The sequence below is a fragment of the Ranitomeya variabilis genome, chromosome 4 (genome assembly GCF_051348905.1).
Source record: "Ranitomeya variabilis isolate aRanVar5 chromosome 4, aRanVar5.hap1, whole genome shotgun sequence".
NCBI classification, from domain to species: domain Eukaryota; kingdom Metazoa; phylum Chordata; class Amphibia; order Anura; family Dendrobatidae; genus Ranitomeya; species Ranitomeya variabilis.
In genome coordinates this window covers 526,215,667-526,236,887 of record NC_135235.1, presented here as the reverse complement: position 1 = coordinate 526,236,887, position 21,221 = coordinate 526,215,667, and the positions used below count along the sequence as shown (strand labels likewise).

Here is a 21,221-nt window from a genome sequence, read left to right as displayed (position 1 = left end):
TCTGATTTATCGCTCCAATGAGGTTCTGAACCACATCCCTCATGCTAGCGATTTGGTTAGAATCCAGCTCCGAAATATCCTCTGAAGGCGCATCAGAGAACGCCTCATCTGACTCAGAGAAGGAGGACCGGGGGGAAGCCGACCGCAGAGAAGGACCATGTGGCGAGATGGAACGAGAAGAGGACTCAGACCGGCATTCCTGTCTGGGCCTTTTGCGGCTTATAATGGAGGGCTCGGACGGAGGCTCCTGCGACCCGCTGGCTACTGCAGGAGTCCGCAGGGGTAATCGATCAAGCACGGACACCAGAGTTTGAGACACCCGTGTTAGAGCCTGGGGTGGGGGTATCACTCTCAAGCGGAGAGGCCGGGGGATCCTGGGTGGTGGGAACAATCGGGTTGCTGCAGGCCTGACAGAGTGGAGAGGACTGACCTGAGGGAAGTTTGCAGTTACAAGACGAACATGCAAAGTATTTGACTAAGGCAGAAGAATTAGAGGAAGAAGTAGGAGGACGAGAGCGGCCTCCTTTAGAGGTAGACATTTTGAAGGGTCCCTGAAGAAAATGCCAGAGGGTTAGGGGACAGGGGGGCAGAGGGGAGTGTCAGTCTGCAGTGCAGAGCTACTCACGGCAGACGAAAATGGATTCCAGGTGGAGGAAGCTGTCCGGCTTGCGGGTGGACCTCCGGGGAGAAGTAGCCCTTTAGGCAGGAAGGCAATGTGAGCTCCTGCCGCAATCAGAGGAGTGGAACCGCAGATGGCAACCGCTGAGAAGGACGCCAGAATGCGCGCTCTGGAAGGGGCGGAGCGGCGATGTGTGCAGCGGAGTGGCGATGTGTGCAGCGGAGTAGTGGGAAGGGAGACGTTGGCCGTGCGTCCAGGAGCACCAAGATGGCGCCGGTGGGCAGAGAGTGCAGGGAGAGAGATTGTCGGGTGGGAGAAAAGCCCGCCCGATGAAAAACGGAAGTGGGCGGAGTCACGGTGCCGGAAGTCGGCCCGGGCAGAAGCCGGGACCTAAATTAGAGGCAAACCCGTGGCGCCGGAGCAGTGCGGCCGCAGGGGTAAGAAGCGGCGCGGCAGCCTGCCAAGGCTGTTGCGCTGAAACAGAAGGCAGTGCGGCCGTGAAAACCGCGGCGCCAGAGCAGTGCGGCCACAGGGGGAAGGAAGGGGCATGGCAGCCTGCAAAGGCCGCCGAGCCGGAATAGAAGGCAGAGCGGCCGCAGCCCCCGGGTAAGGAAGAAGCGCGGCTGCCTGCAAGGGCCGCCGCGCGTGCAAGCCACGAGCAATGAATCCTGGGATCCCCTTAGTAAAATAAAAAAATTGAGCAGTGCAGCTCCAGAGTGACCCCTTAATGCAAAGGCCGCCGCTGAAAAAAAGGCCCCTACATCTGCGCCCCCCTTAAATGATCTGGGATGGGATGGGAAAATACTCACCTCAAACATCCCACGCCGTTACTAACCTGAAGAGGAATGAGACGTCCAGGGAGCTGTGATGGACGTCCTCATCTCTGCAACCGACAGGCTCTGGTGGGTGAGTAGGTGGGGGACGGAGCTAGGACCGGACTTCTGAGCACACTTGTACTCATAGTCCGTATTGTGGGATTACAGGTGTGACTGTTCACCCTGTATCCCTCCGGAAAACCTGAAAGAAAAACGACAGACATTGAGGTAGATAAGGGTCTAATGAAAGACCCGTGTCCACCTCCTACTGACACTAAGCTAAACTGAAGTACATAATGCCAGTCTTTGGGGTGTATACTGCAGGGGAGGAGCTAACTTTTTTTGTGCATAGTGTCAGCCTCCTAGTGGCAGCAGCATACACCCATGGTTCCTGTGAGGCGATAGAGAAAAGTGTATTTATCATGTCATTGGTTTATTGGGTTGCCCATACCTGCCAATCAATTAGTATTATCGCCATATGAGAAAAAAATAATTGTGATACATACCCATAGAGGAAGCACTGCCAGCCCCTGGCACCCCTTTGCCAATTCCTGCCTTTCGGCCTCTATGACATGATGGTTTTTTTCCCTTCTCTGACCTGGACACCTCTGGACTGTCTGTACTGCTTTCCAGCTGTATGGCCACAGAGCAAGATATAACATGAGAGAAATGCATGTACAGGAAGAAGAGATATGTTAACATTTCAACTTTCAGATTACAGCTAGTTAAATTAATTCTACATCAGGAAAAAAACTGGTCAAAACTCTAAGTGTGGATATGAACATATGAGATCACGGGTAAAAATACCTTCTCTGTAGATATGGGTAACAAAGGAGGGGCAGTTATGTGACCTGGTGAATCGCGATGCTTCCGATGACGAATTCTCTCCCTGTCTTTGTGACTCTAGAAAAATTTTTGAAAAAGTTTAGAAAGTAATTAGAAAACCAAAAAAATAAAGTCATCTTGTCAACAAAACTTTATTCCTCTTCACATTCACAGGGGTTCCAGCAGTTTGCGAGACTATTATAGGTGTAGTTTCAGAACTTTAATGTATGAAATGAATACTGGTAAAATTTTCAACATTTTAAATTTACCTCCAGTTACAAAAACTGGTGACAGCATAAAAAAAGGACAGACCCTGATTCCAGAGCTATGACACTTACTGGACTTCTTGCTATAGTTTTGACAATCTCTCAGCTGCTGCAGCTCTGCTAGTCCTCTCAGTCATGACATTGGTATAACCAAACCCATAATATTGATTTACAGCATTCTTGCCTACACTGTGCATAGACACAAAGCTGATATTTTTACTTTATTTCTTAATATGATTAGGGATTTTGAACCCTCAATCGTTCAACTGCTTATACTATATAATGCAATACTATAGAAATTGCAGTATATAGAGTAATAGTAGTTCTAAGGAGCCAAGATGACAGCGACACAGGCATTCGGCAGGCCCCTGGTTGCCATACCATCGGATCACTGTGATCAAAGACTGACAGCGACATTTACATGGTTAAACCACAGTGATCAAGGAATGCTCAGGTCGCTGCAGTTACAGGCAGATTCTAGCTACATAACACAGCCAGCACCAGCCTGTTATAAAGCAGGCTCAGCTCCTGAGACTGCTTAACACATTCCTTATTGACCTATGAGGAAAATGTACAACGTAGGTCGATAATGGGTTAATGTGCATTGTTAAATTTAAAAAAAAACACATAACAGCTTAATCACAAGCCATAAAAAATTGAACAAACAAATCTGGCCAAAAACATACCTTTTTCTGTCGCTCTCGATATAGGAGAGGCTTTTCTATAGAAGGGGAACCTGACCGGCTACATCGTCCTGGGATGAAAGGGCAAGGGAGACGGGAGACTTTCTAAGTAACAGAAATAAAAGAATATTATCACTGGCTTTTTCCTTAAATTATCCTGATGCTAGCGTTGTTTGTATAGGAGATTTTAATCTGGTCATGGATACCTCCATGGATAGATTGAGACTAGATGACGAGATATCTGGAGGATCCCCTCCTCAGTCCCCCTCCCAATTGGCACTGTATAATTATAAATTATTATATAGGTCTGGGAGTGGCCTCAATGTTTCGGAATGTTTAGATTATTTATCGGATGTGGCGTTCCCCTCAATAAGTCCAACTCAGCAAGCTTTTATGGATGCTGAGTTCACGTTGGAGGAAGTTGAGCAGGCTATGACGGATATGGCTACTGGAAAAGCCCCTGGGCCTGATGGGTTTCCCATTGAGTTTTATAAGAAATACCGGGATAAATTGGCACCACTGACACTCCAGTGCTCGTCTGATAAGGGAGGGGGGAGATCGGTGCCCTTGAAGGGTCCCGTCGCCCAAAAAGGTCAGCTCAGGCAGTGGCTTCCCACGTCGCAGGAGAGGATACGGAGAGGTAAAACTCCCGTGCTCGCCTGTTGTTGGTTCGGGGAGATCAGAACATGAAAGAATCCGTCGCCCCATTCGTCCGTTGTAAAGGTAAAAAAAAGAGTTTTTGGGTGTGAATAGCAGACCCGTCCGTGTGCCTCCTATGGACACTAAGCAAGAACTGGTTAGCTGAGAGCCAGCAGGAGGGTGTATACTGCAGGGGAGGAGAGAACTTTCTTTGTATCACTTAGTGTCAGCCTCCTGGTGGCAGCAGCATACACCCATGGTCTGTGTCCCCCAATGAGGCGAAGGAGAAATTGGCACCACTCTTATTGAAGGTGCTCCAGGGAATATGGGAGGGAGGATCCATGCCTGAAACATTTTATGATGCAAATATTATTGTGCTTAAGAAGAAAGGGAAGGACCCCTTGGAATGTGGATCGCATCGCCCCATATCACTGGTAAACGTAGACTATAAAATTTTCACCAAAATTTTGGCTACTGGACTGAACACGATCATACTAGATCTTATACACCCAGACCAAACTGGTTTTATGCCTGGGAAGAGTACCTCCATTAATATTAGGCGGGTTCAATCAGTGATTCAATATAGTTCTTTAGAATCAGATAATAATTGGGCATTGGCATCGCTAGATACGGCCAAGGCATTTGATTCTCTTGAATGGCCCTTCCTTTCTGCCTGTCTGCAGAAATACGGTTTTGGGGATAAATTTTTGAGAGGGATAGGTATACTCTATATGAATCCCAGGGCGCGTATAATTGTGAATAATTAATAATAATAATAATAATAATTTTATTTATATAGCGCCAACATATTCCGCAGCGCTTTACAACTTATAGAGGGGACTTATACAGACAATAGACATTACAGCATAACAGAAATCACAGTTCAAAACAGATACCAGTAGGAATGAGGGCCCTGCTCGCAAGCTTACAATCTATGAGGAAAAGGGGAGACACGAGAGGTGGATGGTAACAATTGCTTTAGTTATTTGGACCAGCCATAGTGTAAGGCTCGGGTGTTCATGTAAAGCTGCATGAACCAGTTAACAGCCTAAGTGTGTAGCAGTACAGACACAGAGGCTATTAACTGCATAAAGTGTATGAGAACATGATGGAGGAACGTGATTATGTTGTTGTTTTTTTATTAATAGGCCACACAGGGATAATTAGGTTAATGCGTTGAGGCGGTAGGCCAATCTGAACAAATGAGTTTTTAGGGCACGCTTAAAACTGTGGGGATTGGGGATTAATTGTATTAACCTAGGTAGTGCATTCCAAAGAATCGGCGCCGCACGTGTAAAGTCTTGGAGACGGGAGTGGGAGGTTCTGATTATTGAGGATGCTAACCTGAGGTCATTAGCAGAGCGGAGGGCACGGGTAGGTTGGTAGACTGAGACCAGAGAGGAGATGTAGGGTGGTGCTGAGCCATGGAGTGCTTTGTGGATGAGGGTAGTAGTTTTGTACTGGATTCTGGATTGGATGGGTAGCCAGTGTAATGACTGGCACAAGGTAGAGGCATCAGTGTAACGGTTGGCGAGGAATATGATCCTGGCAGCAGCATTCAGGACAGATTGGAGCGGGGAGAGTCTGGTAAAAGGTAGGCCAATTAGTAGAGAGTTACAATAGTCCAGACGAGAATGAATAAGTGAGACAGTAAGAGTTTTTGCAGAGTCGAAAGTAAGAAAAGGGCGAATTCTGGAAATGTTTTTGAGATGCAGATAAGAAGAGCGAGCCAGTGATCGGATGTGGGGGGTGAATGAAAGCTCGGAATCAAGGATGACTCCAAGGCAGCGGGCATGTTGCTTTGGAGTAATGGTGGAACCGCACACAGAGATGGCAATGTCGGGCAAAGGTAGGTTTGTAGAGGGAGAGAACACGAGGAGTTCAGTTTTTGACAGGTTCAGTTTCAGATAGAGGGAGGACATGATGTTAGAGACAGCGGTAAGACAATCACTGGTGTTTTCTAAAAAGGTCGGCGTGATAACAGGAGAAGAGGTATATAATTGGGTGTCGTCAGCATAGAGATGGTACTGGAAACCAAATCTACTGATTGTTTGTCCAATAGGGGCAGTATACAAAGAGAAGAGGAGGGGGCCTAGGACTGATCCTTGAGGAACCCCAACAGTAAGGGGAAGGTGAGAGGAGGAGGAACCAGCAAAACAAACAGTGAAGGATCGGCCAGAGAGATAGGAGGAGAACCAAGAGAGAACGGTGTCCTTGAGGCTGATGGAGCGGAGCATAGTGAGGAGGAGCTGATGATCCACAGTGTCGAATGCTGCGGAGAGATCCAAGAGAATTAGCATGGAATAGTGACCATTAGATTTAGCTGTTAGTAGGTCATTAGAGACTTTAGTGAGGGCAGTTTCAGTAGAGTGTAAAGAGCGGAAACCAGATTGAAGAGGGTCGAGAAGAGAATTATCTGAGAGATAGCGGGTAAGACGGGAGTGGACCAGGCGTTCCAGGAGTTTAGAGATGAAGGGAAGATTAGAGACAGGTCTATAATTAGCGGCACAATTTTGATCGAGGGAGGGCTTTTTAAGTAGTGGATGTATGATGGCATGCTTAAATGAGGAGGGAAAAATACCGGAAGTGAGGGAAAGGTTGAATATTTTTGTTAGGTGAGAGGTGACAGCCGGGGAAAGGGACTGGAGGAGATGCGACGGAATGGGGTCGCTGGTGCAAGTGGTCGGGCGAGAAGATGCAAGGAGCCTGCTTACTTCTTCTTCTGTAACTGGTTCGAAGTCAGAGAGTGAACTAGATGCAGTGGGGGAGGGAGGACAGTGCTTGGTATGAAGAGATTGGGAAATGATTTCCTGTCGAATGTGGTCAATTTTTTCTTTGAAGTAATTGGCCAGATCGTCAGCGCGGAGATCTGTGGTTGGGGCCTGCTCTCTTGGGTTGAGTAGGGACCGGAAAGTGTCAAAGAGACGTTTAGGGTTATTGGACAGCGAGGTGATGAGGGTGTTGAAATAGGTTTGTTTGGAGAGGTGAAGGGCAGAGTTGTATGTTTTTAACATGAACTTATAATGGATGAAATCTTCGGGCAGATTAGATTTTCTCCACAGACGTTCGGCGCACCTGGAGCACCGCTGCAGGAAACGTGTTTGCAGCGTGTGCCACGGTTGTCGCCGTCTGTGCCGAGTTGTTCTATGTATAGGAGGTGCAGCTTCATCCAGGGCACTTTGCAGGGTTTCATTGTAATGCTTCAGAGCAGAATTAGGACAAGAGATGGATGAGATTGGGGCCAATGAAGACTGCAAGTTCTTCATAAGTTTCTGGGTGTTAATGGCCTGTATGTTTCTATAAGTGTGGAAAGTGGGGGTGACCTGAGCGGGATGGCAGTTCTTGATAGAGAATGAAAGAAGGTTGTGGTCAGAGAGCGGGAGAGGGGAGTTTGTGAAATCATCCAGTGAGCAAAGCCGGGAGAAGACCAAATCAAGGGAGTTTCCATCATCATGTGTTGGAGAGTTAGTATGCTGCGAGAGGCCGAAAGAGGAGGTTAGAGATAAAAGGTGAGAAGCAGATGGGGAGAGGGGAGAAGCAATTGGGATATTGAAATCACCCATGATGAGGGTGGGGGTGTCATAAGAGAGAAAGTGTGGAAGCCAGGTGGCAAAATGATCCAGGAACTGGTGAGAGGGGCCGGGAGGACGATACACCACCGCCACTCGCATGGAGAAGGGGACGTAGAGTCTGACAGCATGGACCTCAAAGGAAGGGAATACAAGTGAGGGTACTTGGGGGATAACTTGGAAGGTACATTTGGGTGAAAGGAGCAGACCAACGCCTCCACCTGCTCTGTTGTCTGATCTTGGGGTATGAGAAAAGTGTAGTCCACCAAATGAGAGAGCAGCAGCAGCGGTGGTGTCTGACTGCTGGATCCAGGTTTCAGTAAGAGCCAGGAGATTAAGAGAGTTAGAAAGGAAGAAGTCATGAATGAAGGAGAGTTTATTACACACAGAGCGAGAATTCCAAAGGGCACAATTCAAAGAGACAGAAGGCATGCAGGGAATATTAATAAGGTTAGAGGGGTTTCTTGGTGTAGCAGTTGGGAGGTTTGACTGGCTATAACATGGGGGGCCGGGGTTCGGAGAGATGTCTCCAGCAACTAGGAGAAGGAGGATAGAAAGAGTGATCAGATGGTTAAGTGATTTGTGAGAGCGTCTCTTGTGTTGGATGGTGGGACTGAATGGATCTGTACTGTTAAGCAATGTGAACAGAGCATGAGTGCTATACATAGGAGAGGCAAGGACAGAGGGGCCAATATGGATGGAGTGTAAAGAGTTTATGCAAGGGCGGTGATTGTGTGTGAAAGCAGCAGCCATGATATAGATTAATGAATCTAATTATTAATTAATTATTAATGAATCACTAATGAATTAGTGAATAATTCCATCTCTGAACCTTTTGCCTTACATAGGGGAACCCGTCAGGGGTGTCCTCTATCCCCGGTTCTCTTTGCCCTTGCTATAGAGGCTCTGGCAATACGTATAAGGTCCTCCTCAGATATTAAGGGTATAAATATTGCGGGTCGTGTGGATACCATTGGTCTTTATGCTGATGACATGATAATATTTATGGATAAAGTAGAGGAAACGTTACCACGAGTAATAGCGACCATAGATAAATTTAGTAAATTCTCCGGTCTCTATATAAATTGGGATAAATCTACTCTGTTGCCTCTTTCTCATACCCCAACACCCCGTCTTGAAACTCTCTCGTCGTTACCCATCGTCTCTAATTTTAAATATTTAGGTGTCCATATGTCTCAGCATAGTCGACTTGACCTACAACTTAATATCTACCCATTATTGGATTTGGTCAAGTCTAAATTTGCAATTTGGAACAAACTCCCACTTTCGGTTGCTGGCCGTATTAATCTAATTAAAATGATATTGCTCCCCAAACTTAGCTACTGCTTTCAACACAGCGCTATGCCAATACCTAAGTCTTTCTTTGCGAATTTAAACTCCCTAATCACGTCCTTTATATGGGGGAAGACCAGGCCCAAACTTAAGCTGTCGGCTTTGCAGAGACCAAAACAGGCGGGTGGGGCGGCTTTGCCAGATTTGTATTTGTACTACCTTGCAGGACAGGCTAAGGCAATAAATACATGGATGCCCAATAATTCTCTACCTAACTCTGAGAATCATCTGCTCCACTCTGCCAGGATTGATTGACCACTGGGGTTTTTGGAGTTGGAGAAAGTTAGTGCTCCTCGTTTGCTGCCTCTACTCCGGTTGGCAAGATTAATATGGAGGCAAATTAAAAAAGTCATTAGATTTGTAGATGTAGTAGCTGAAATGCCACTGTGGAATAATGGTTATTTCCCGGAGCTGCTGAACCATCCATCTAACGATTTTTGGGTTTCGTGTGGTGTTCTCTCGATAAGCGACATATGCGACCAAGTGGTCTTTGTATCCTTTGAACAATTACAAAATACTTATAATATCCCGAGATCTCAATTCTTCCGTTACTTACAATTAAGGTCAGCTTTCCAATCACACATGCGGAATATGGGTAAAAGTCGGGCTATTTCATCTTTGCCTTTGATAGGCATCCTTAACTGACAGGGTCCTCAAGGACTCATATCCTCTTTGTATACATATTTGTTGTCTCAGGGAGTTGGGTCTGCTATAGATTCTATCAAGGGGAAGTGGGAGGGTCTTCTTCCTGATGTATTGGGAGAGGAATGGGATGATATTCTGGAATCTCCAACTAAAGTCTCCCCTTCGATTAACAATAGGATGACCCAACTGTATATTATATATCAGTCTTATTTGACCCCGACACGACTCTTTAAAATGGGTCGCCTCCACTCGTCAGATTGCCTAAGGTGTCATACACGAGATGCAGATTTTATCCACATGATCTGGAAGTGCCCTGTAGTCTCTCCTTATTGGAAAGAGGTAACGACATTACTAACATCCTTATTATCGATTCCTGTTCCACTTAAGCCATTGACCTGCTTATTCGGAGTGTGGGATGTGGAAACCTGGGATCATTACACTGGGATTTTTCTACGAGAAGCACTTTTTATGGCACGGAAGGTGTTAGCGTTAAGGTGGATGGGTGGTTCTCACCCGCCTCTCAGAGCTTGGGTGGATTTGGTGAACTCGATTATCCCGTATGAAAGAACACTGTACTGTCCAGGTAAATTTGAGAAGATTTGGGGTAGATGGAATTCTTCTCATCATACTCTATAGTCCACACTAATTTAATACTTATGCAAGTGGCTGGATTTATGGCTTCGGGGGCATCACTTAAGGGCGAGTTTTACGTAGAATTTTCTTTGGCGACTTATTATTCTTGGTAGTTAAAGTAGTTAATGTTATACAATAGGTAGTTTGTAAGTGCTAGTGATTTGACACACACAGTCTGCTATCCTCGTATTACTTGGGATGTGATGTTGCACTGCAATTATTTGTATTTCATGTTATAACTGATAGTAACAAATGCAAATGTGTGTATTGTTTGATTTATTCTGAATTAATAAACGAATTAGAAAAAAAAAAAAGAAATAAAAGATTATATAATATGTTCGAACACAAAACATCAGCAACAACAGTAATATTTTATAGTAATGTAGATTATCCCACAAAAAACTTTTAGGACCTGTCAGCAGTGTAAGCAATAAATGTATGATCACTGGGGCTTCCATCGTACATTAGAACAGATATTTTTTATGCTGAAATATCACAGGATTCTGTGTTGGCTTAATTCTGCACAGAACTTGTTCCTAGGATTCACATTTTGATGTCAGAAAAATAAGTGTCCCACTGAATTATGGGAAGATAAGTTTGGAAAAAGGTGTACTCCCATGCACCACTCCGTGGTCCGTGCAGTCTTGGTGCAACTTGCCACAGTGTTGTCAAATCATTAAAAATTGATTGGATCCATTAACAACATTATATCAGGGGATTGCTAGTCAAGCAATTCTGTAAGGGTGCTTTCACACTGCGTTCCGGCACCCGTTCGGTGGCCCCTTCGGGGCTTAAGTCTTTTACTCCCCACAAAACATGATTCAGGTGTAAGTGTTGATGGGGCTCTAGACTATAGTGGTACCGGCAGAGCGAACTTTAGCTCTGCCGACACCATTATAGCCTATGGCTTGTTGGCGCATACGCCCGAATCCCGGTTTGAGGGGGATTCAGGCATAAACCCCGACGGGGCCACCGAATGGGTGCTGTAACGCAATGTGAAAGCACCATGTTTTTAAAGCTAGTTTCACTTCGCTGTGCAGATAGTTGAACGTTAAACTGGTAACAGAAAAGTAAACAGACTGGTACCTGTGGATCTCTGACCATTTTGTTATAGTGGTATTTGCAGTATCCAATATACTTTACGTTGTCCACTTCCTGAGCTTCCTCCTCACATAACAGACCAGCCATCTGTGCACTATGATTAAAATAAAATAATAAAAACATCAAAATGGCCCATCAAAAGTTGGAACACACTTGTTCATGCAGAGGTTTTGCTTCTTATTATTGGAATGTGCACATTATAGATTCACTATGAAGGCAGCAAAACCCGCGAAGGCACACCCAACACGTGTGAAAGACACCAGAATTTTTGTTAAACCTTAGATTCCTTTAAGTACCTGCTTTTCCTCTGATGACCCACTTAGACCCACTTAGCATTCTCTCAAGCATTAGGTAGTCAGTAGGAAAGGCTTCCAATGAACAGGTATGTAAAGAGTCCGTTTGTGTAATCACTGGCCTTCAGAAAGTGTTTGCGAATATCCGTTGTGCTTTGCAGAGGCAGTGTTGGTTCACAGATCCTTACTGTACTGAGCCCTATTCCACAACTGGTCTAAGCCAGAAAATGGCAGGAACCACTCAAATAAGTAAAAAGAAGCAACAGTCCATCATTACTTTGACTGAACTTTAGATCTTAATCTGAAAAAAGCTTGAACTTTGAAAGTATCCTTAAGTGCAGTAATGAGAACCAACAACCTCTATGATGAAACTGGCTCTTGTGAGGACCACCTCAGGAACTGAAGCCCAAGAATTACCTCTGCTGCAGAGGATACATTTGTCAGAGTTACCAGCCTCAGGAATCACAATTAACAGCATCTCAGATAACAGCTCTCAGAAAAGATGTACAGACATCAAATGGTCGCATTTCAATATTAGCTTCCACAAGAGACTGTGAGAAGTAGGCCTTTTTAATAACTGAAAAAAGCCACTATTAAGGAACGCAAAAAAGAAGAGACCAATTTGGGTCAAGCAACACTAGGATTGTAGATCAGTGGAAATCTATACCGTGGTCTGACAAGTCAAAATTTGTCATTTTGAGATGCAAAAAACTTGCAGTTGATGGTTTATACATGTATGGTGACCACAGTGAGGCATGTTGTGGAAGGTGTGATTGTGTGGGGGTGCTTTTCTGACACAGTTAGTGACTTATTCCAAATTCAAGGCGTATTTACTCAGCATGGTTACCACAGCATTCTACATGACATGCCATCCTATTTGGTTTGCTGTTAGTGGGACCATCGTTTGTGCTGTAACAGGACAATGATTCAAAAAAAACCTTCAGGCTAAAATAAGGGCTATGTAATCAAGAAGGAAAGGGGTAAAGTGCTGTGTCAGACTGAAGACAAAGCAGCCAATAAATGCTCAGCACCTTCTCCAAGACTATTAGGAAGCTATTCCTGATTAAGCTGCTTGATAGAATGCTAAGGGGGTGTAAAGCTGTCATCAGAGTAAATATGGGGATACTTTGAGGAATCTAAGGTTTAACACAAATTCTGGTTTGTTTCACACATTTCTTTACTCTTAGTTTCCATATGTGTTCCTTCATGGTTTTTCCATCTCATAAAGTGAAAGCAAATTCCTATGATAAACCATCCCTGTTGGTGTAGTGCTGAGTCTGAGGATTCACTTTTCTTCCCTGAGTAGCAGTATGTCCCACCGCCAGACTGTGCATGGTGCTGCATATCTGCATAGTAGCCCTATAAAATGTACATTAAGCCACAAAATCATGGCTAAAACAGTTTGTGAAAGGACCTGTAAATTTTACACTAGTTTCATATTGATATGATAACCTCTCACCATGTCACATGGAACGCCTGTCGACAACCATGTCTGTTACAAGTCATACAGGCCCCAGATGCAGCCCTGCTTTCTCGTCCTTGGTCTTCACATATATAGCAAGTCTATGGAAGGAAACATAGTGAGACTGGAATAAAGAATGAAGGCAGACAGCTGGCAAAACACATATCAGTGACATTCTGAAAGTTAAAGGGCCATTATAGCCAATTACCTTGTTGAAACGATCATGCGGCACATACTGCAGGACTATGGGCTCCATTGTCAACACATTCGCAAACTGAACCTCTGGGATATATAATGCACACACCACATGTGCCCAGCCTGGGGGAAGCAATAACATGAAATTTAAAAAAAATGTAAAAAAATGAAAGCTGGTGAGATCATCAATTTTCAAGTTAAGCAGACAGCTCTATTCTGTCAAATCTACTAATAATGCCACTTAGTGTCCATGGCTAGCCATAAACATAATTATACTTGATTTTAAAAGGATGGTCTAGTGAAAGCATGTTATCACCTATCCATAGGATGGCAGATAACTTATTGATGGGTTGGTTTGACCATCGGAATGGGGTATGTTTACCCCTGTGTGCATTCTCTACCTTGCTGGATTTATTCACTATGGGAATGCCGAGTGTTGCACTTGGCTTCTTCTGGTAGTCCCGTAGAGAATGTATAAATCATCCGACCTGCCGCTCCACCTTGTAATAAGGATAAAAGTGCCCCATTGGGGGGGGGGGGGGGGGTTTAAACATTCCAAGTTCTGCTGATTGGTGCAGGTCCCATTGGTCGGACCGCCACCAAACAGTAAGTTATCACCCATCACTAGGATAGCTAATAACCTGTTCCACCAGAAATCCTCTTTAAAGGGAAGGTGCCATAAAAAAAAAAATTTTTACAGCAATTGTAAAAATGTAAAGAATTAATGTTTAAATTTTCTTAAAAAATATTTTCATTTGTTTATAATTTAGTAAAATATGAAAAATAATTTGAAAAGTTTTGGAATTTCCACTTTTAAACACTAGGGGGAGCAGCTGCTGAAATTTCAGAAAAACCTAGTGTACAACAAGCTCACATTACTGCACTGCAGTAATTATGGGCGGAGTCTGTTGACGTGTGTGATGTCTCCTCTCCTTCCATGTGTTTGCTAAGGGATAAGAGGATGATATTCAGGAACCCAGTGAGCAGCCATTTTGTTGGTGACTGCAGAGTAAGGCTGCCGTCACACTATCAGTATTTGGTCAGTATTTTACATTAGTATTTGTAAGCCAAAACCAGGAGTGGAGCAATTAGAGGAAAAGTATAATAGAAACATATGCACCACTTCTGCAGTTATCACCCACTCCTGGTTTTGGCTTACAAATACTGAGGTAAAATACTGACCAAATACTGAATGTGTGACGGCAGCCTTATACTGACAAGTAGACAGTCACCGAGGATGGCAGGCAGCAAGGATTCTGGGAGATATGTGGTGGAGGGAGCAGGGTGACAGCAGCACAGAGTATTTCAGGAGAGCAGTGTGCTGGTCTATGGGGGGCACCCTGTTCAGTGCGCAGAGCAGCCAGGGATTGTACATAGAATGCTGTCTTTTATACACATGGATGGACCGTCTGCTCCACAGAAATCCAGGAAACATTTCTGTGGATTGATGGCCTGTTCTGATCCAGACTTTGCATGCAGACCCCATTCCCCTCCTCAGATCCTGTCTTCTCCATCCTGTCCTGGCGATGTGTGAAAGCGAGGCAACAGGCGCAGTCCGGGTGACGCTGGGAAGGAAATGTAGCCATATGGTAATGATAAAAATGAGACCCCTCTCTTCAGCTGCCTCACCAGCCCTGACTGCACCTAACTGGAGGTCATGCTGCCCCCTCTATTACCCCAGACCCACGTGCAGGTGCTCAGCCAGAACCACCATAGAATGGGTCTGCTTTCTGAAGATAATACTGCCATAGTGTTCTCACATAATGCCACCATATAGATCACACATAATACCGCCATATACATCACACACAATACTATCAAATAGATCACACAATACTGTCATACAGTTCTCACATACCACAAATCACAGATCACAAATAATACCGCCATATAATTCTCACCTAGTACTTCCACATAGATCACACATAATCCCACAATATAGTTCTCATATACCACCGTCATATAGTTTTTACATCATTCCACAACACTGAGCAAACATAATATTGCCATATAGATCACATATAATACCGTCACATAGATCACACAATACTTGGCGGCATAATGTGTGATATTATATATATATTATAATATCCCGGCATAATGTGTGGTCTTTATGGGAGTATATGTGATATATATATATATCGGTATTATACGTGATTCATATGGTATTGTGCTGCTCTAGGGAGGTGAGAGACGTATGGTGGAAGAAGCAGGGTGACAGGAGCACAGTATTTCAGGACAGCAGTGTACTAGTCTGTGGGTGGGAGGGTGTGCTCACACTCACACGCTCGCAACTGTATACTTATAGCCTTTACTGGCTATTAAAATGGGGGACACCCCCCAAAAAAAGACGTGGGGCCCCCTTATAATTAATAACCATCAAATATTATGCAGACAGCTGCGGGCTGACATTAATAGCCTAGGAAGGGGCCATGGATACTGTCCCCCCCCCCCCAGGCTAAAAACATCAGCTCTCAGCCGCCTTTTACATGCGCCTTTTCTGGCGCTTTGCCTGGCAATTTCCACTTACCCTGTAGCGGTAGCAAGTGGGGTTCATATTTGTGGGGTTAATGTCACCTCCATATTGTCCGGTGACATCAAGCCCACGGCTTAGTAATGGAGAGGCGTCTATAAGGCACCCATCCATTACTAATCCTATAGTTGTATTGTAAATAAAGACTCGGCCAGAATAAAGTCCTTTATTAATCTTTTTTAAACCATACCGAACGCATAATCCTCGACTCCCTCATCTCCCACAACAAAAATAATAAACCACATTGAGGAAAGAAACGCAGGGGGGAGAGGAGTGCATAGGAGAGGATTAGATACTGACTGCTGAGCCGTGTATCTAATCCTGGCCTGTGTGATACCGACAGCTGAGCCGTGTATCTAATCCTGTCCTGTGATACCGACTGCTGAGCCGTGTATCTAATCCTGTCCTGTGATACCGACTGCTGAGCCGTGTATCTAATCCTGTCCTGTGTGATACCGACTACTGAGCCGTGTATCTAATCCTGTCCTGTGTGATACCGACTACTGAGCCGTGTATCTAATCCTGTCCTGTGTGATACCGACTACTGAGCCGTGTATCTAATCCTGTCCTGTGTGATACCGACTGCTGAGCCGTGTATCTAATCCTGTCCTGTGTGATACCGACTGCTGAGCCGTGTATCTAATCCTGTCATGTGTGATACCGACTGCTGAGCCGTGTATCTAATCCTGTCCTATGTGATACCGACTGCTGAGCCGTGTATCTAATCCTGTCCTGTGTGATACTGACTGCTGAGGACACAGTACACGGGACAGGATTAGCTACCCAGGACAGAGGTAGCAGTGGTAGGTGTATATAGAGGCAGGTAGCAGTGGTATATAGAGGCAGATAGTGGTATACAGAGGCAGGCAGGCAGTGGTATACAGAGGCAGGCAGACAGGCAGTGGTATACAGAGGCAGGCAGGCAGGCAGTGGTATACAGAGGCAGGCAGGCAGTGGTATACAGAGGCACGCAGGCAGTGGTATACAGAGGCAGGCAGGCAGTGGTATACAGAGGCAGGCAGTGGTATACAGAGGCAGGCAGGCAGTGGTATACAGAGGCAGGCAGAGAGTGGTATACAGAGGCAGGCAGAGAGTGGTATACAGAGGCAGGCAGTGGTATACAGAGGCAGGCAGACAGTGGTATACAGAGGCAGGCAGTGGTATACAGAGGCAGGCAGACAGTGGTATACAGAGGCAGGCAGACAGTGGTATACAGAGGCAGGCAGACAGTGGTATACAGAGGCAGGCAGGTAGCAGTGGTATACAGAGGCAGGCAGGCAGTGGTATACAGAGGCAGGCAGGCAGTGGTATACAGAGGCAGGCAGACAGTGGTATACAGAGGCAGGCAGTGGTATACAGAGGCAGGCAGACAGTGGTATACAGAGGCAGGCAGGCAGGTAGCAGTGGTATACAGAGGCAGGCAGACAGTGGTATACAGAGGCAGGCAGTGGTATACAGAGGCAGGCAGACAGTGGTATACAGAGGCAGGCAGGCAGGTAGCAGTGGTATACAGAGGCAGGCAGGCAGTGGTATACAGAGGCAGGCAGGCAGTGGTATACAGAGGCAGGCAGTGGTATACAGAGGCAGGCAGGCAGTGCTAGGTGGCATATAGGGGCTTGTAGCAGTGGTAGATGCATAAGAAAATAAAAACGCTGTACTTACCTTCTTTCCTCTACCAGGAAGTGCTGAGTCATGTTCAGGGCAGAGCAGTGGGACGATCTCCCTGCTCTGCTCTGAACAGGTCGGCAGTGATTGCAGCCTGTAATGTAATACTAAGTACAGGCTGCAATCACAGCTCCTCGCTGCAGATATTTACCCTGGACCCTCGGCAGCAGCTTCTCCCAGCAGCAGCTTCTGCCATCGCACGCACTGAGCTGTGTGTGCGATGGCAGAGGGAAATAAACAAAATGGCCGCGATCTCCTCTCACAGCTGTGACGTGGCAGCTCAGTGGGCGTGGCCAAGTCACAGCTGAGAGGCAGGAGATGCGGTCGGAGCCCGACCGTTGGCTCCTATGTACATGGCTGCCGTGAGGTGTGCAAGTGTCGTGCCCAGACACTTACACCCACACTAATGAAAATGGCGGCCTCCAGTGGTGAATGTAAAAGTGAATAAATAAAAAAGTATGAAAGAGGTACATTTACTTTTGTATTAAAAATAATTGATTGTATAATCAATAATTATTAATACAAAAACTAAAATCACGGCACCCTCCCTTTAAAGACTCTACAATAGTTAACAACAAGGCTGCCATCAGGTCATTACTGCCCTTACTGGTGTATGGGGCCTAGTGAGCAGAAACAAAGAAGGGGTTCCAGACCCAGTCTTTTGCGTGTGCTCACCAGGCCCCAGGGTATAAAGGCCCCGTCTCACTAAGCGATTTACCAACGATCACGACCAGCGATACGACCTGGCCGTGATCGTTGGTAAGTCGCTGTGTGGTCGCTGGGGAGCTGTCACACAGACCGCTCTCTCCAGCGACCAACGATCAGGGGAACGACTTCGGCATCGTTGAAACTGTCTTCAACGATGCCGAAGTCCCCCTGCAGCACCCGGGTAACCAGGGTAAACATCGGGTTACTAAGCGCAGGGCCGCGCTTAGTAACCCGATGTTTACCCTGGTTACCAAAAAAAACAAACAGTACATACTCGCCTTTCGGTGTCCAGGTCCCTTGCCGTCTGCTTCCTGCTCTGACTGAGATCCGGCCGTACAGTGAGAAGTGAGAGCACAGCAGTGACGTCACCGCTGCGCTCTGCTCTCACTGTACGGCGGCTTAGTCAGAGCAGGAAGCAGACGGCAAGGGACCTGGACACCGAAAGGCGAGTATGTACTGTTTGGTTTTTTTTGTAACCAGGGTAAACATCGGGTTACTAAGCGCGGCCCTGCGCTTAGTAACCCGATGTTTACCCTGGTTACCAGTGAAGACATCGCTGGATCGGTGTCACACACACCGATTCAGCGATGTCAGCGGGGCCTCAACGACCAAAAAAAGGTCCAGGCCATTCCGACACGACCAGCGATCTCGCAGCAGGGGCCTGATCGCTGGTACGTGTCACACATAGCGAGATCGCTATGGAGGTCGCTGTTGCGTCACAAAACTTGTGACTCAGCAGCGATCTCGCTAGCGATCTCGCTATGTGAGACGGGGCCTTAAGTCCTGGCTGGAAGAAGTGATGAAAGTCTGCACTGGACGAAGAAGAAAAGCGAAGATGGACTTCAACTAGAGACGTCACTATGTAGTATATACAGAGCTCCTGTGTATAATGTCATTGGTGATCACTGTATTACCTGTACACTGACACTATATACAAAGCTCCTATGTATAATATCACTTGTGATCACATCATTAATTGTGCACTATACACTATAAACAGATCTCCTGTGTATAAGGTCACCGGTGAGCCCTGTATTACCTGTACACTATATACAGAGCTCCTGTGTATAATGCCAGTGGTGATCCTTGTACACTGACACTATATAAAGAGCTCCTGTGGGTAGTGTCACCAGTGATTACTGTATTACCTGTACACTATATACTATAGTCTGTATACTACGTACAGAGCTTCTGCATATAATAGCAATTATGGTAATACTACTATTGTGTTTCTTTTTATTAATGATCAGTATTGTAGTATTCGGTCACTACGTGGTGGTAATATGTGGTCTGGTCATGGTGTGGAGGTATTTGTCCCTTGTATGTGGCATTATTAGGTTACTATGTGGTGGTAACATGTAGTCTGGCCATGAGGTGACGATATTTGTCCCTTGTATGTGGTATTATTGATAATTTTAAAAAATATATGTAACTCATTCCCTTAAAGAAAAATATACCTAAAAAGAGTATTGGATATTTTAATAGGATAGGATAGGATAGTTTAATAGGTTAGAGTAGAGTAGGGCCTTGTCAAAAGAATCTACCTTGTCATGGTGACAGGCTTAAAAAAAGTTTTTGGCCAAAACAAAAGCTGATGGCTATGTATGTGATATAGTGTTTGATGGGAACTGTTAATGTGGTGAGGAAGTGGTGCAGAAGTGGAGTTTGTCCAAGACTGGGCAGTGGGACTGTGCAAGGTTTGAGGGGTGGAGGCGGAGCTAGGTTGGAGCCTGGGTGGAGTCTCAAGGGGGCCCAAAAATGTTGTCAGTATGGGCCCTGAAATTCCTGGTGGCAGCACTGGTTAACGATAATCATACTATTCATGGATCGTTTTGACCTACGGGAATCTGCTTCATCAGTGGGTACTCTTTTGACCCATACTTGGAAAAAAAAAAATTTTCTTGAGTGAGAAACAAGCATGTGGCACTCAACATAGGCACAATATTTCCCAATATTACATGGATCATAAAATGGCTAGATGTATATGACCCCATCTTGTCTACAGTTCTGGCCTCAGAACAAAAGAGTAATTATCATATGAAAGAGGGGATCTTTAAATCAAGAGTTAACCTTACCTCCATTGTCTGTTCTCTTCAGCGCCCCCTCTTTATGTGGACAAAGATCACATCTCTGGAAAGAAGAATGATAGAATGGTCAATTACACAAATGTTTTCAGTACTCTTCATCTATAGATAGTTGATTACATAATGCTGGGGCTGGCAGACACAGAATATAGGTTACCATAACGGATAGTCTATATTCTGCTAATACTTTCTGCAGGGTAAGGGGGCGAGAGATATCTGCGTTCTCTGCAGTGTTAGAAGCTTCTTATGAGATTTGCTACTACGCGATCTTTAAAAGGCACTAGCGTTGGTGCAGTCCGTTTAACGCATGCGTTGAATGGACTGCACTAACGCAATGTGAACCCAGCCTTAAAGAGGTTGTCCGCTACTTTTTCACTTATGACCTATCCTTAGGATAGGTCATCAAGGTCTAATTGGTTGGGGTACGACAGCCAGCATCCCCACCAATCAGCTGATATTGATGACCGGAAATACTCACTTGCTGCTGCTCCTTTTTCTGATAGTGGCCGAAGCTGGGTACTGCACATCCCCCTCCTATTCAAATCAATAGGAGGCAGATGTGTAGTACCCTGAGGCAGCCACTCACTATCAAAAGACAGAGCAGATCTGCAACTGAGAACTTCAATAGTAATTGGCTATTGTTACGCAAGGTTTATCAATGGTGATAAGGGGATAAGCAACTGCAAGACATCTGAAGAGTGGTTGAACAAGAGGATCAAGAGTTGCAGGATAGACAAGAGGCCATCATAAACATGAGAGTGGAAGGCTCGTCTTCCCAAACTATGCAGGTTCAGTCAACATTGTTAAAATATTTAAGTACGCTTGTAGAGTGAATTCACACCAGATTTACAGCAGATATTCATCGAAAGTTAATTGAATCTTTGCTTGAAGCTAAAACAACATCATTCAGATGAATCTGATTTTCAGTTACCTAAATTTCTGCAACAAAACTTGATGCGTGTGAGAATAAATGTGAGTTTCAGCCCACTAATTACCAAGACTGGGAATTCATATTCCAAATTAAAAATGAAAAGGAAACCTGAAAAACGCATAAAAAACTCACTGAAATGCAGAAAAAGAGCTTTCATAGATTTGTGCCAAAATGTTTGCCCCATTTTCATCTAATAAATGTA

The 21,221-nt window shown here is 45.3% G+C and overlaps 1 protein-coding gene across 1 annotated transcript in view; it reads right to left on the bottom strand.

Moving 5' to 3' along the window:
• The window catches only part of MLLT6 (MLLT6, PHD finger containing), a 73,493-nt gene that overhangs the window by 26,772 nt on the left and 25,500 nt on the right, over positions 1 to 21,221 (bottom strand). The window contains exons 3-9 of the mRNA XM_077252301.1: positions 20,080 to 20,134; positions 13,112 to 13,221; positions 12,901 to 13,004; positions 11,134 to 11,242; positions 3,212 to 3,313; positions 2,242 to 2,337; positions 1,941 to 2,067 (exon numbers count right to left, since the gene is read on the bottom strand). Coding sequence (XP_077108416.1) covers positions 1,941 to 2,067; positions 2,242 to 2,337; positions 3,212 to 3,313; positions 11,134 to 11,242; positions 12,901 to 13,004; positions 13,112 to 13,221; positions 20,080 to 20,134 — 703 coding nt within the window. The remainder of the gene's footprint in view (positions 1 to 1,940; positions 2,068 to 2,241; positions 2,338 to 3,211; positions 3,314 to 11,133; positions 11,243 to 12,900; positions 13,005 to 13,111; positions 13,222 to 20,079; positions 20,135 to 21,221) is intronic.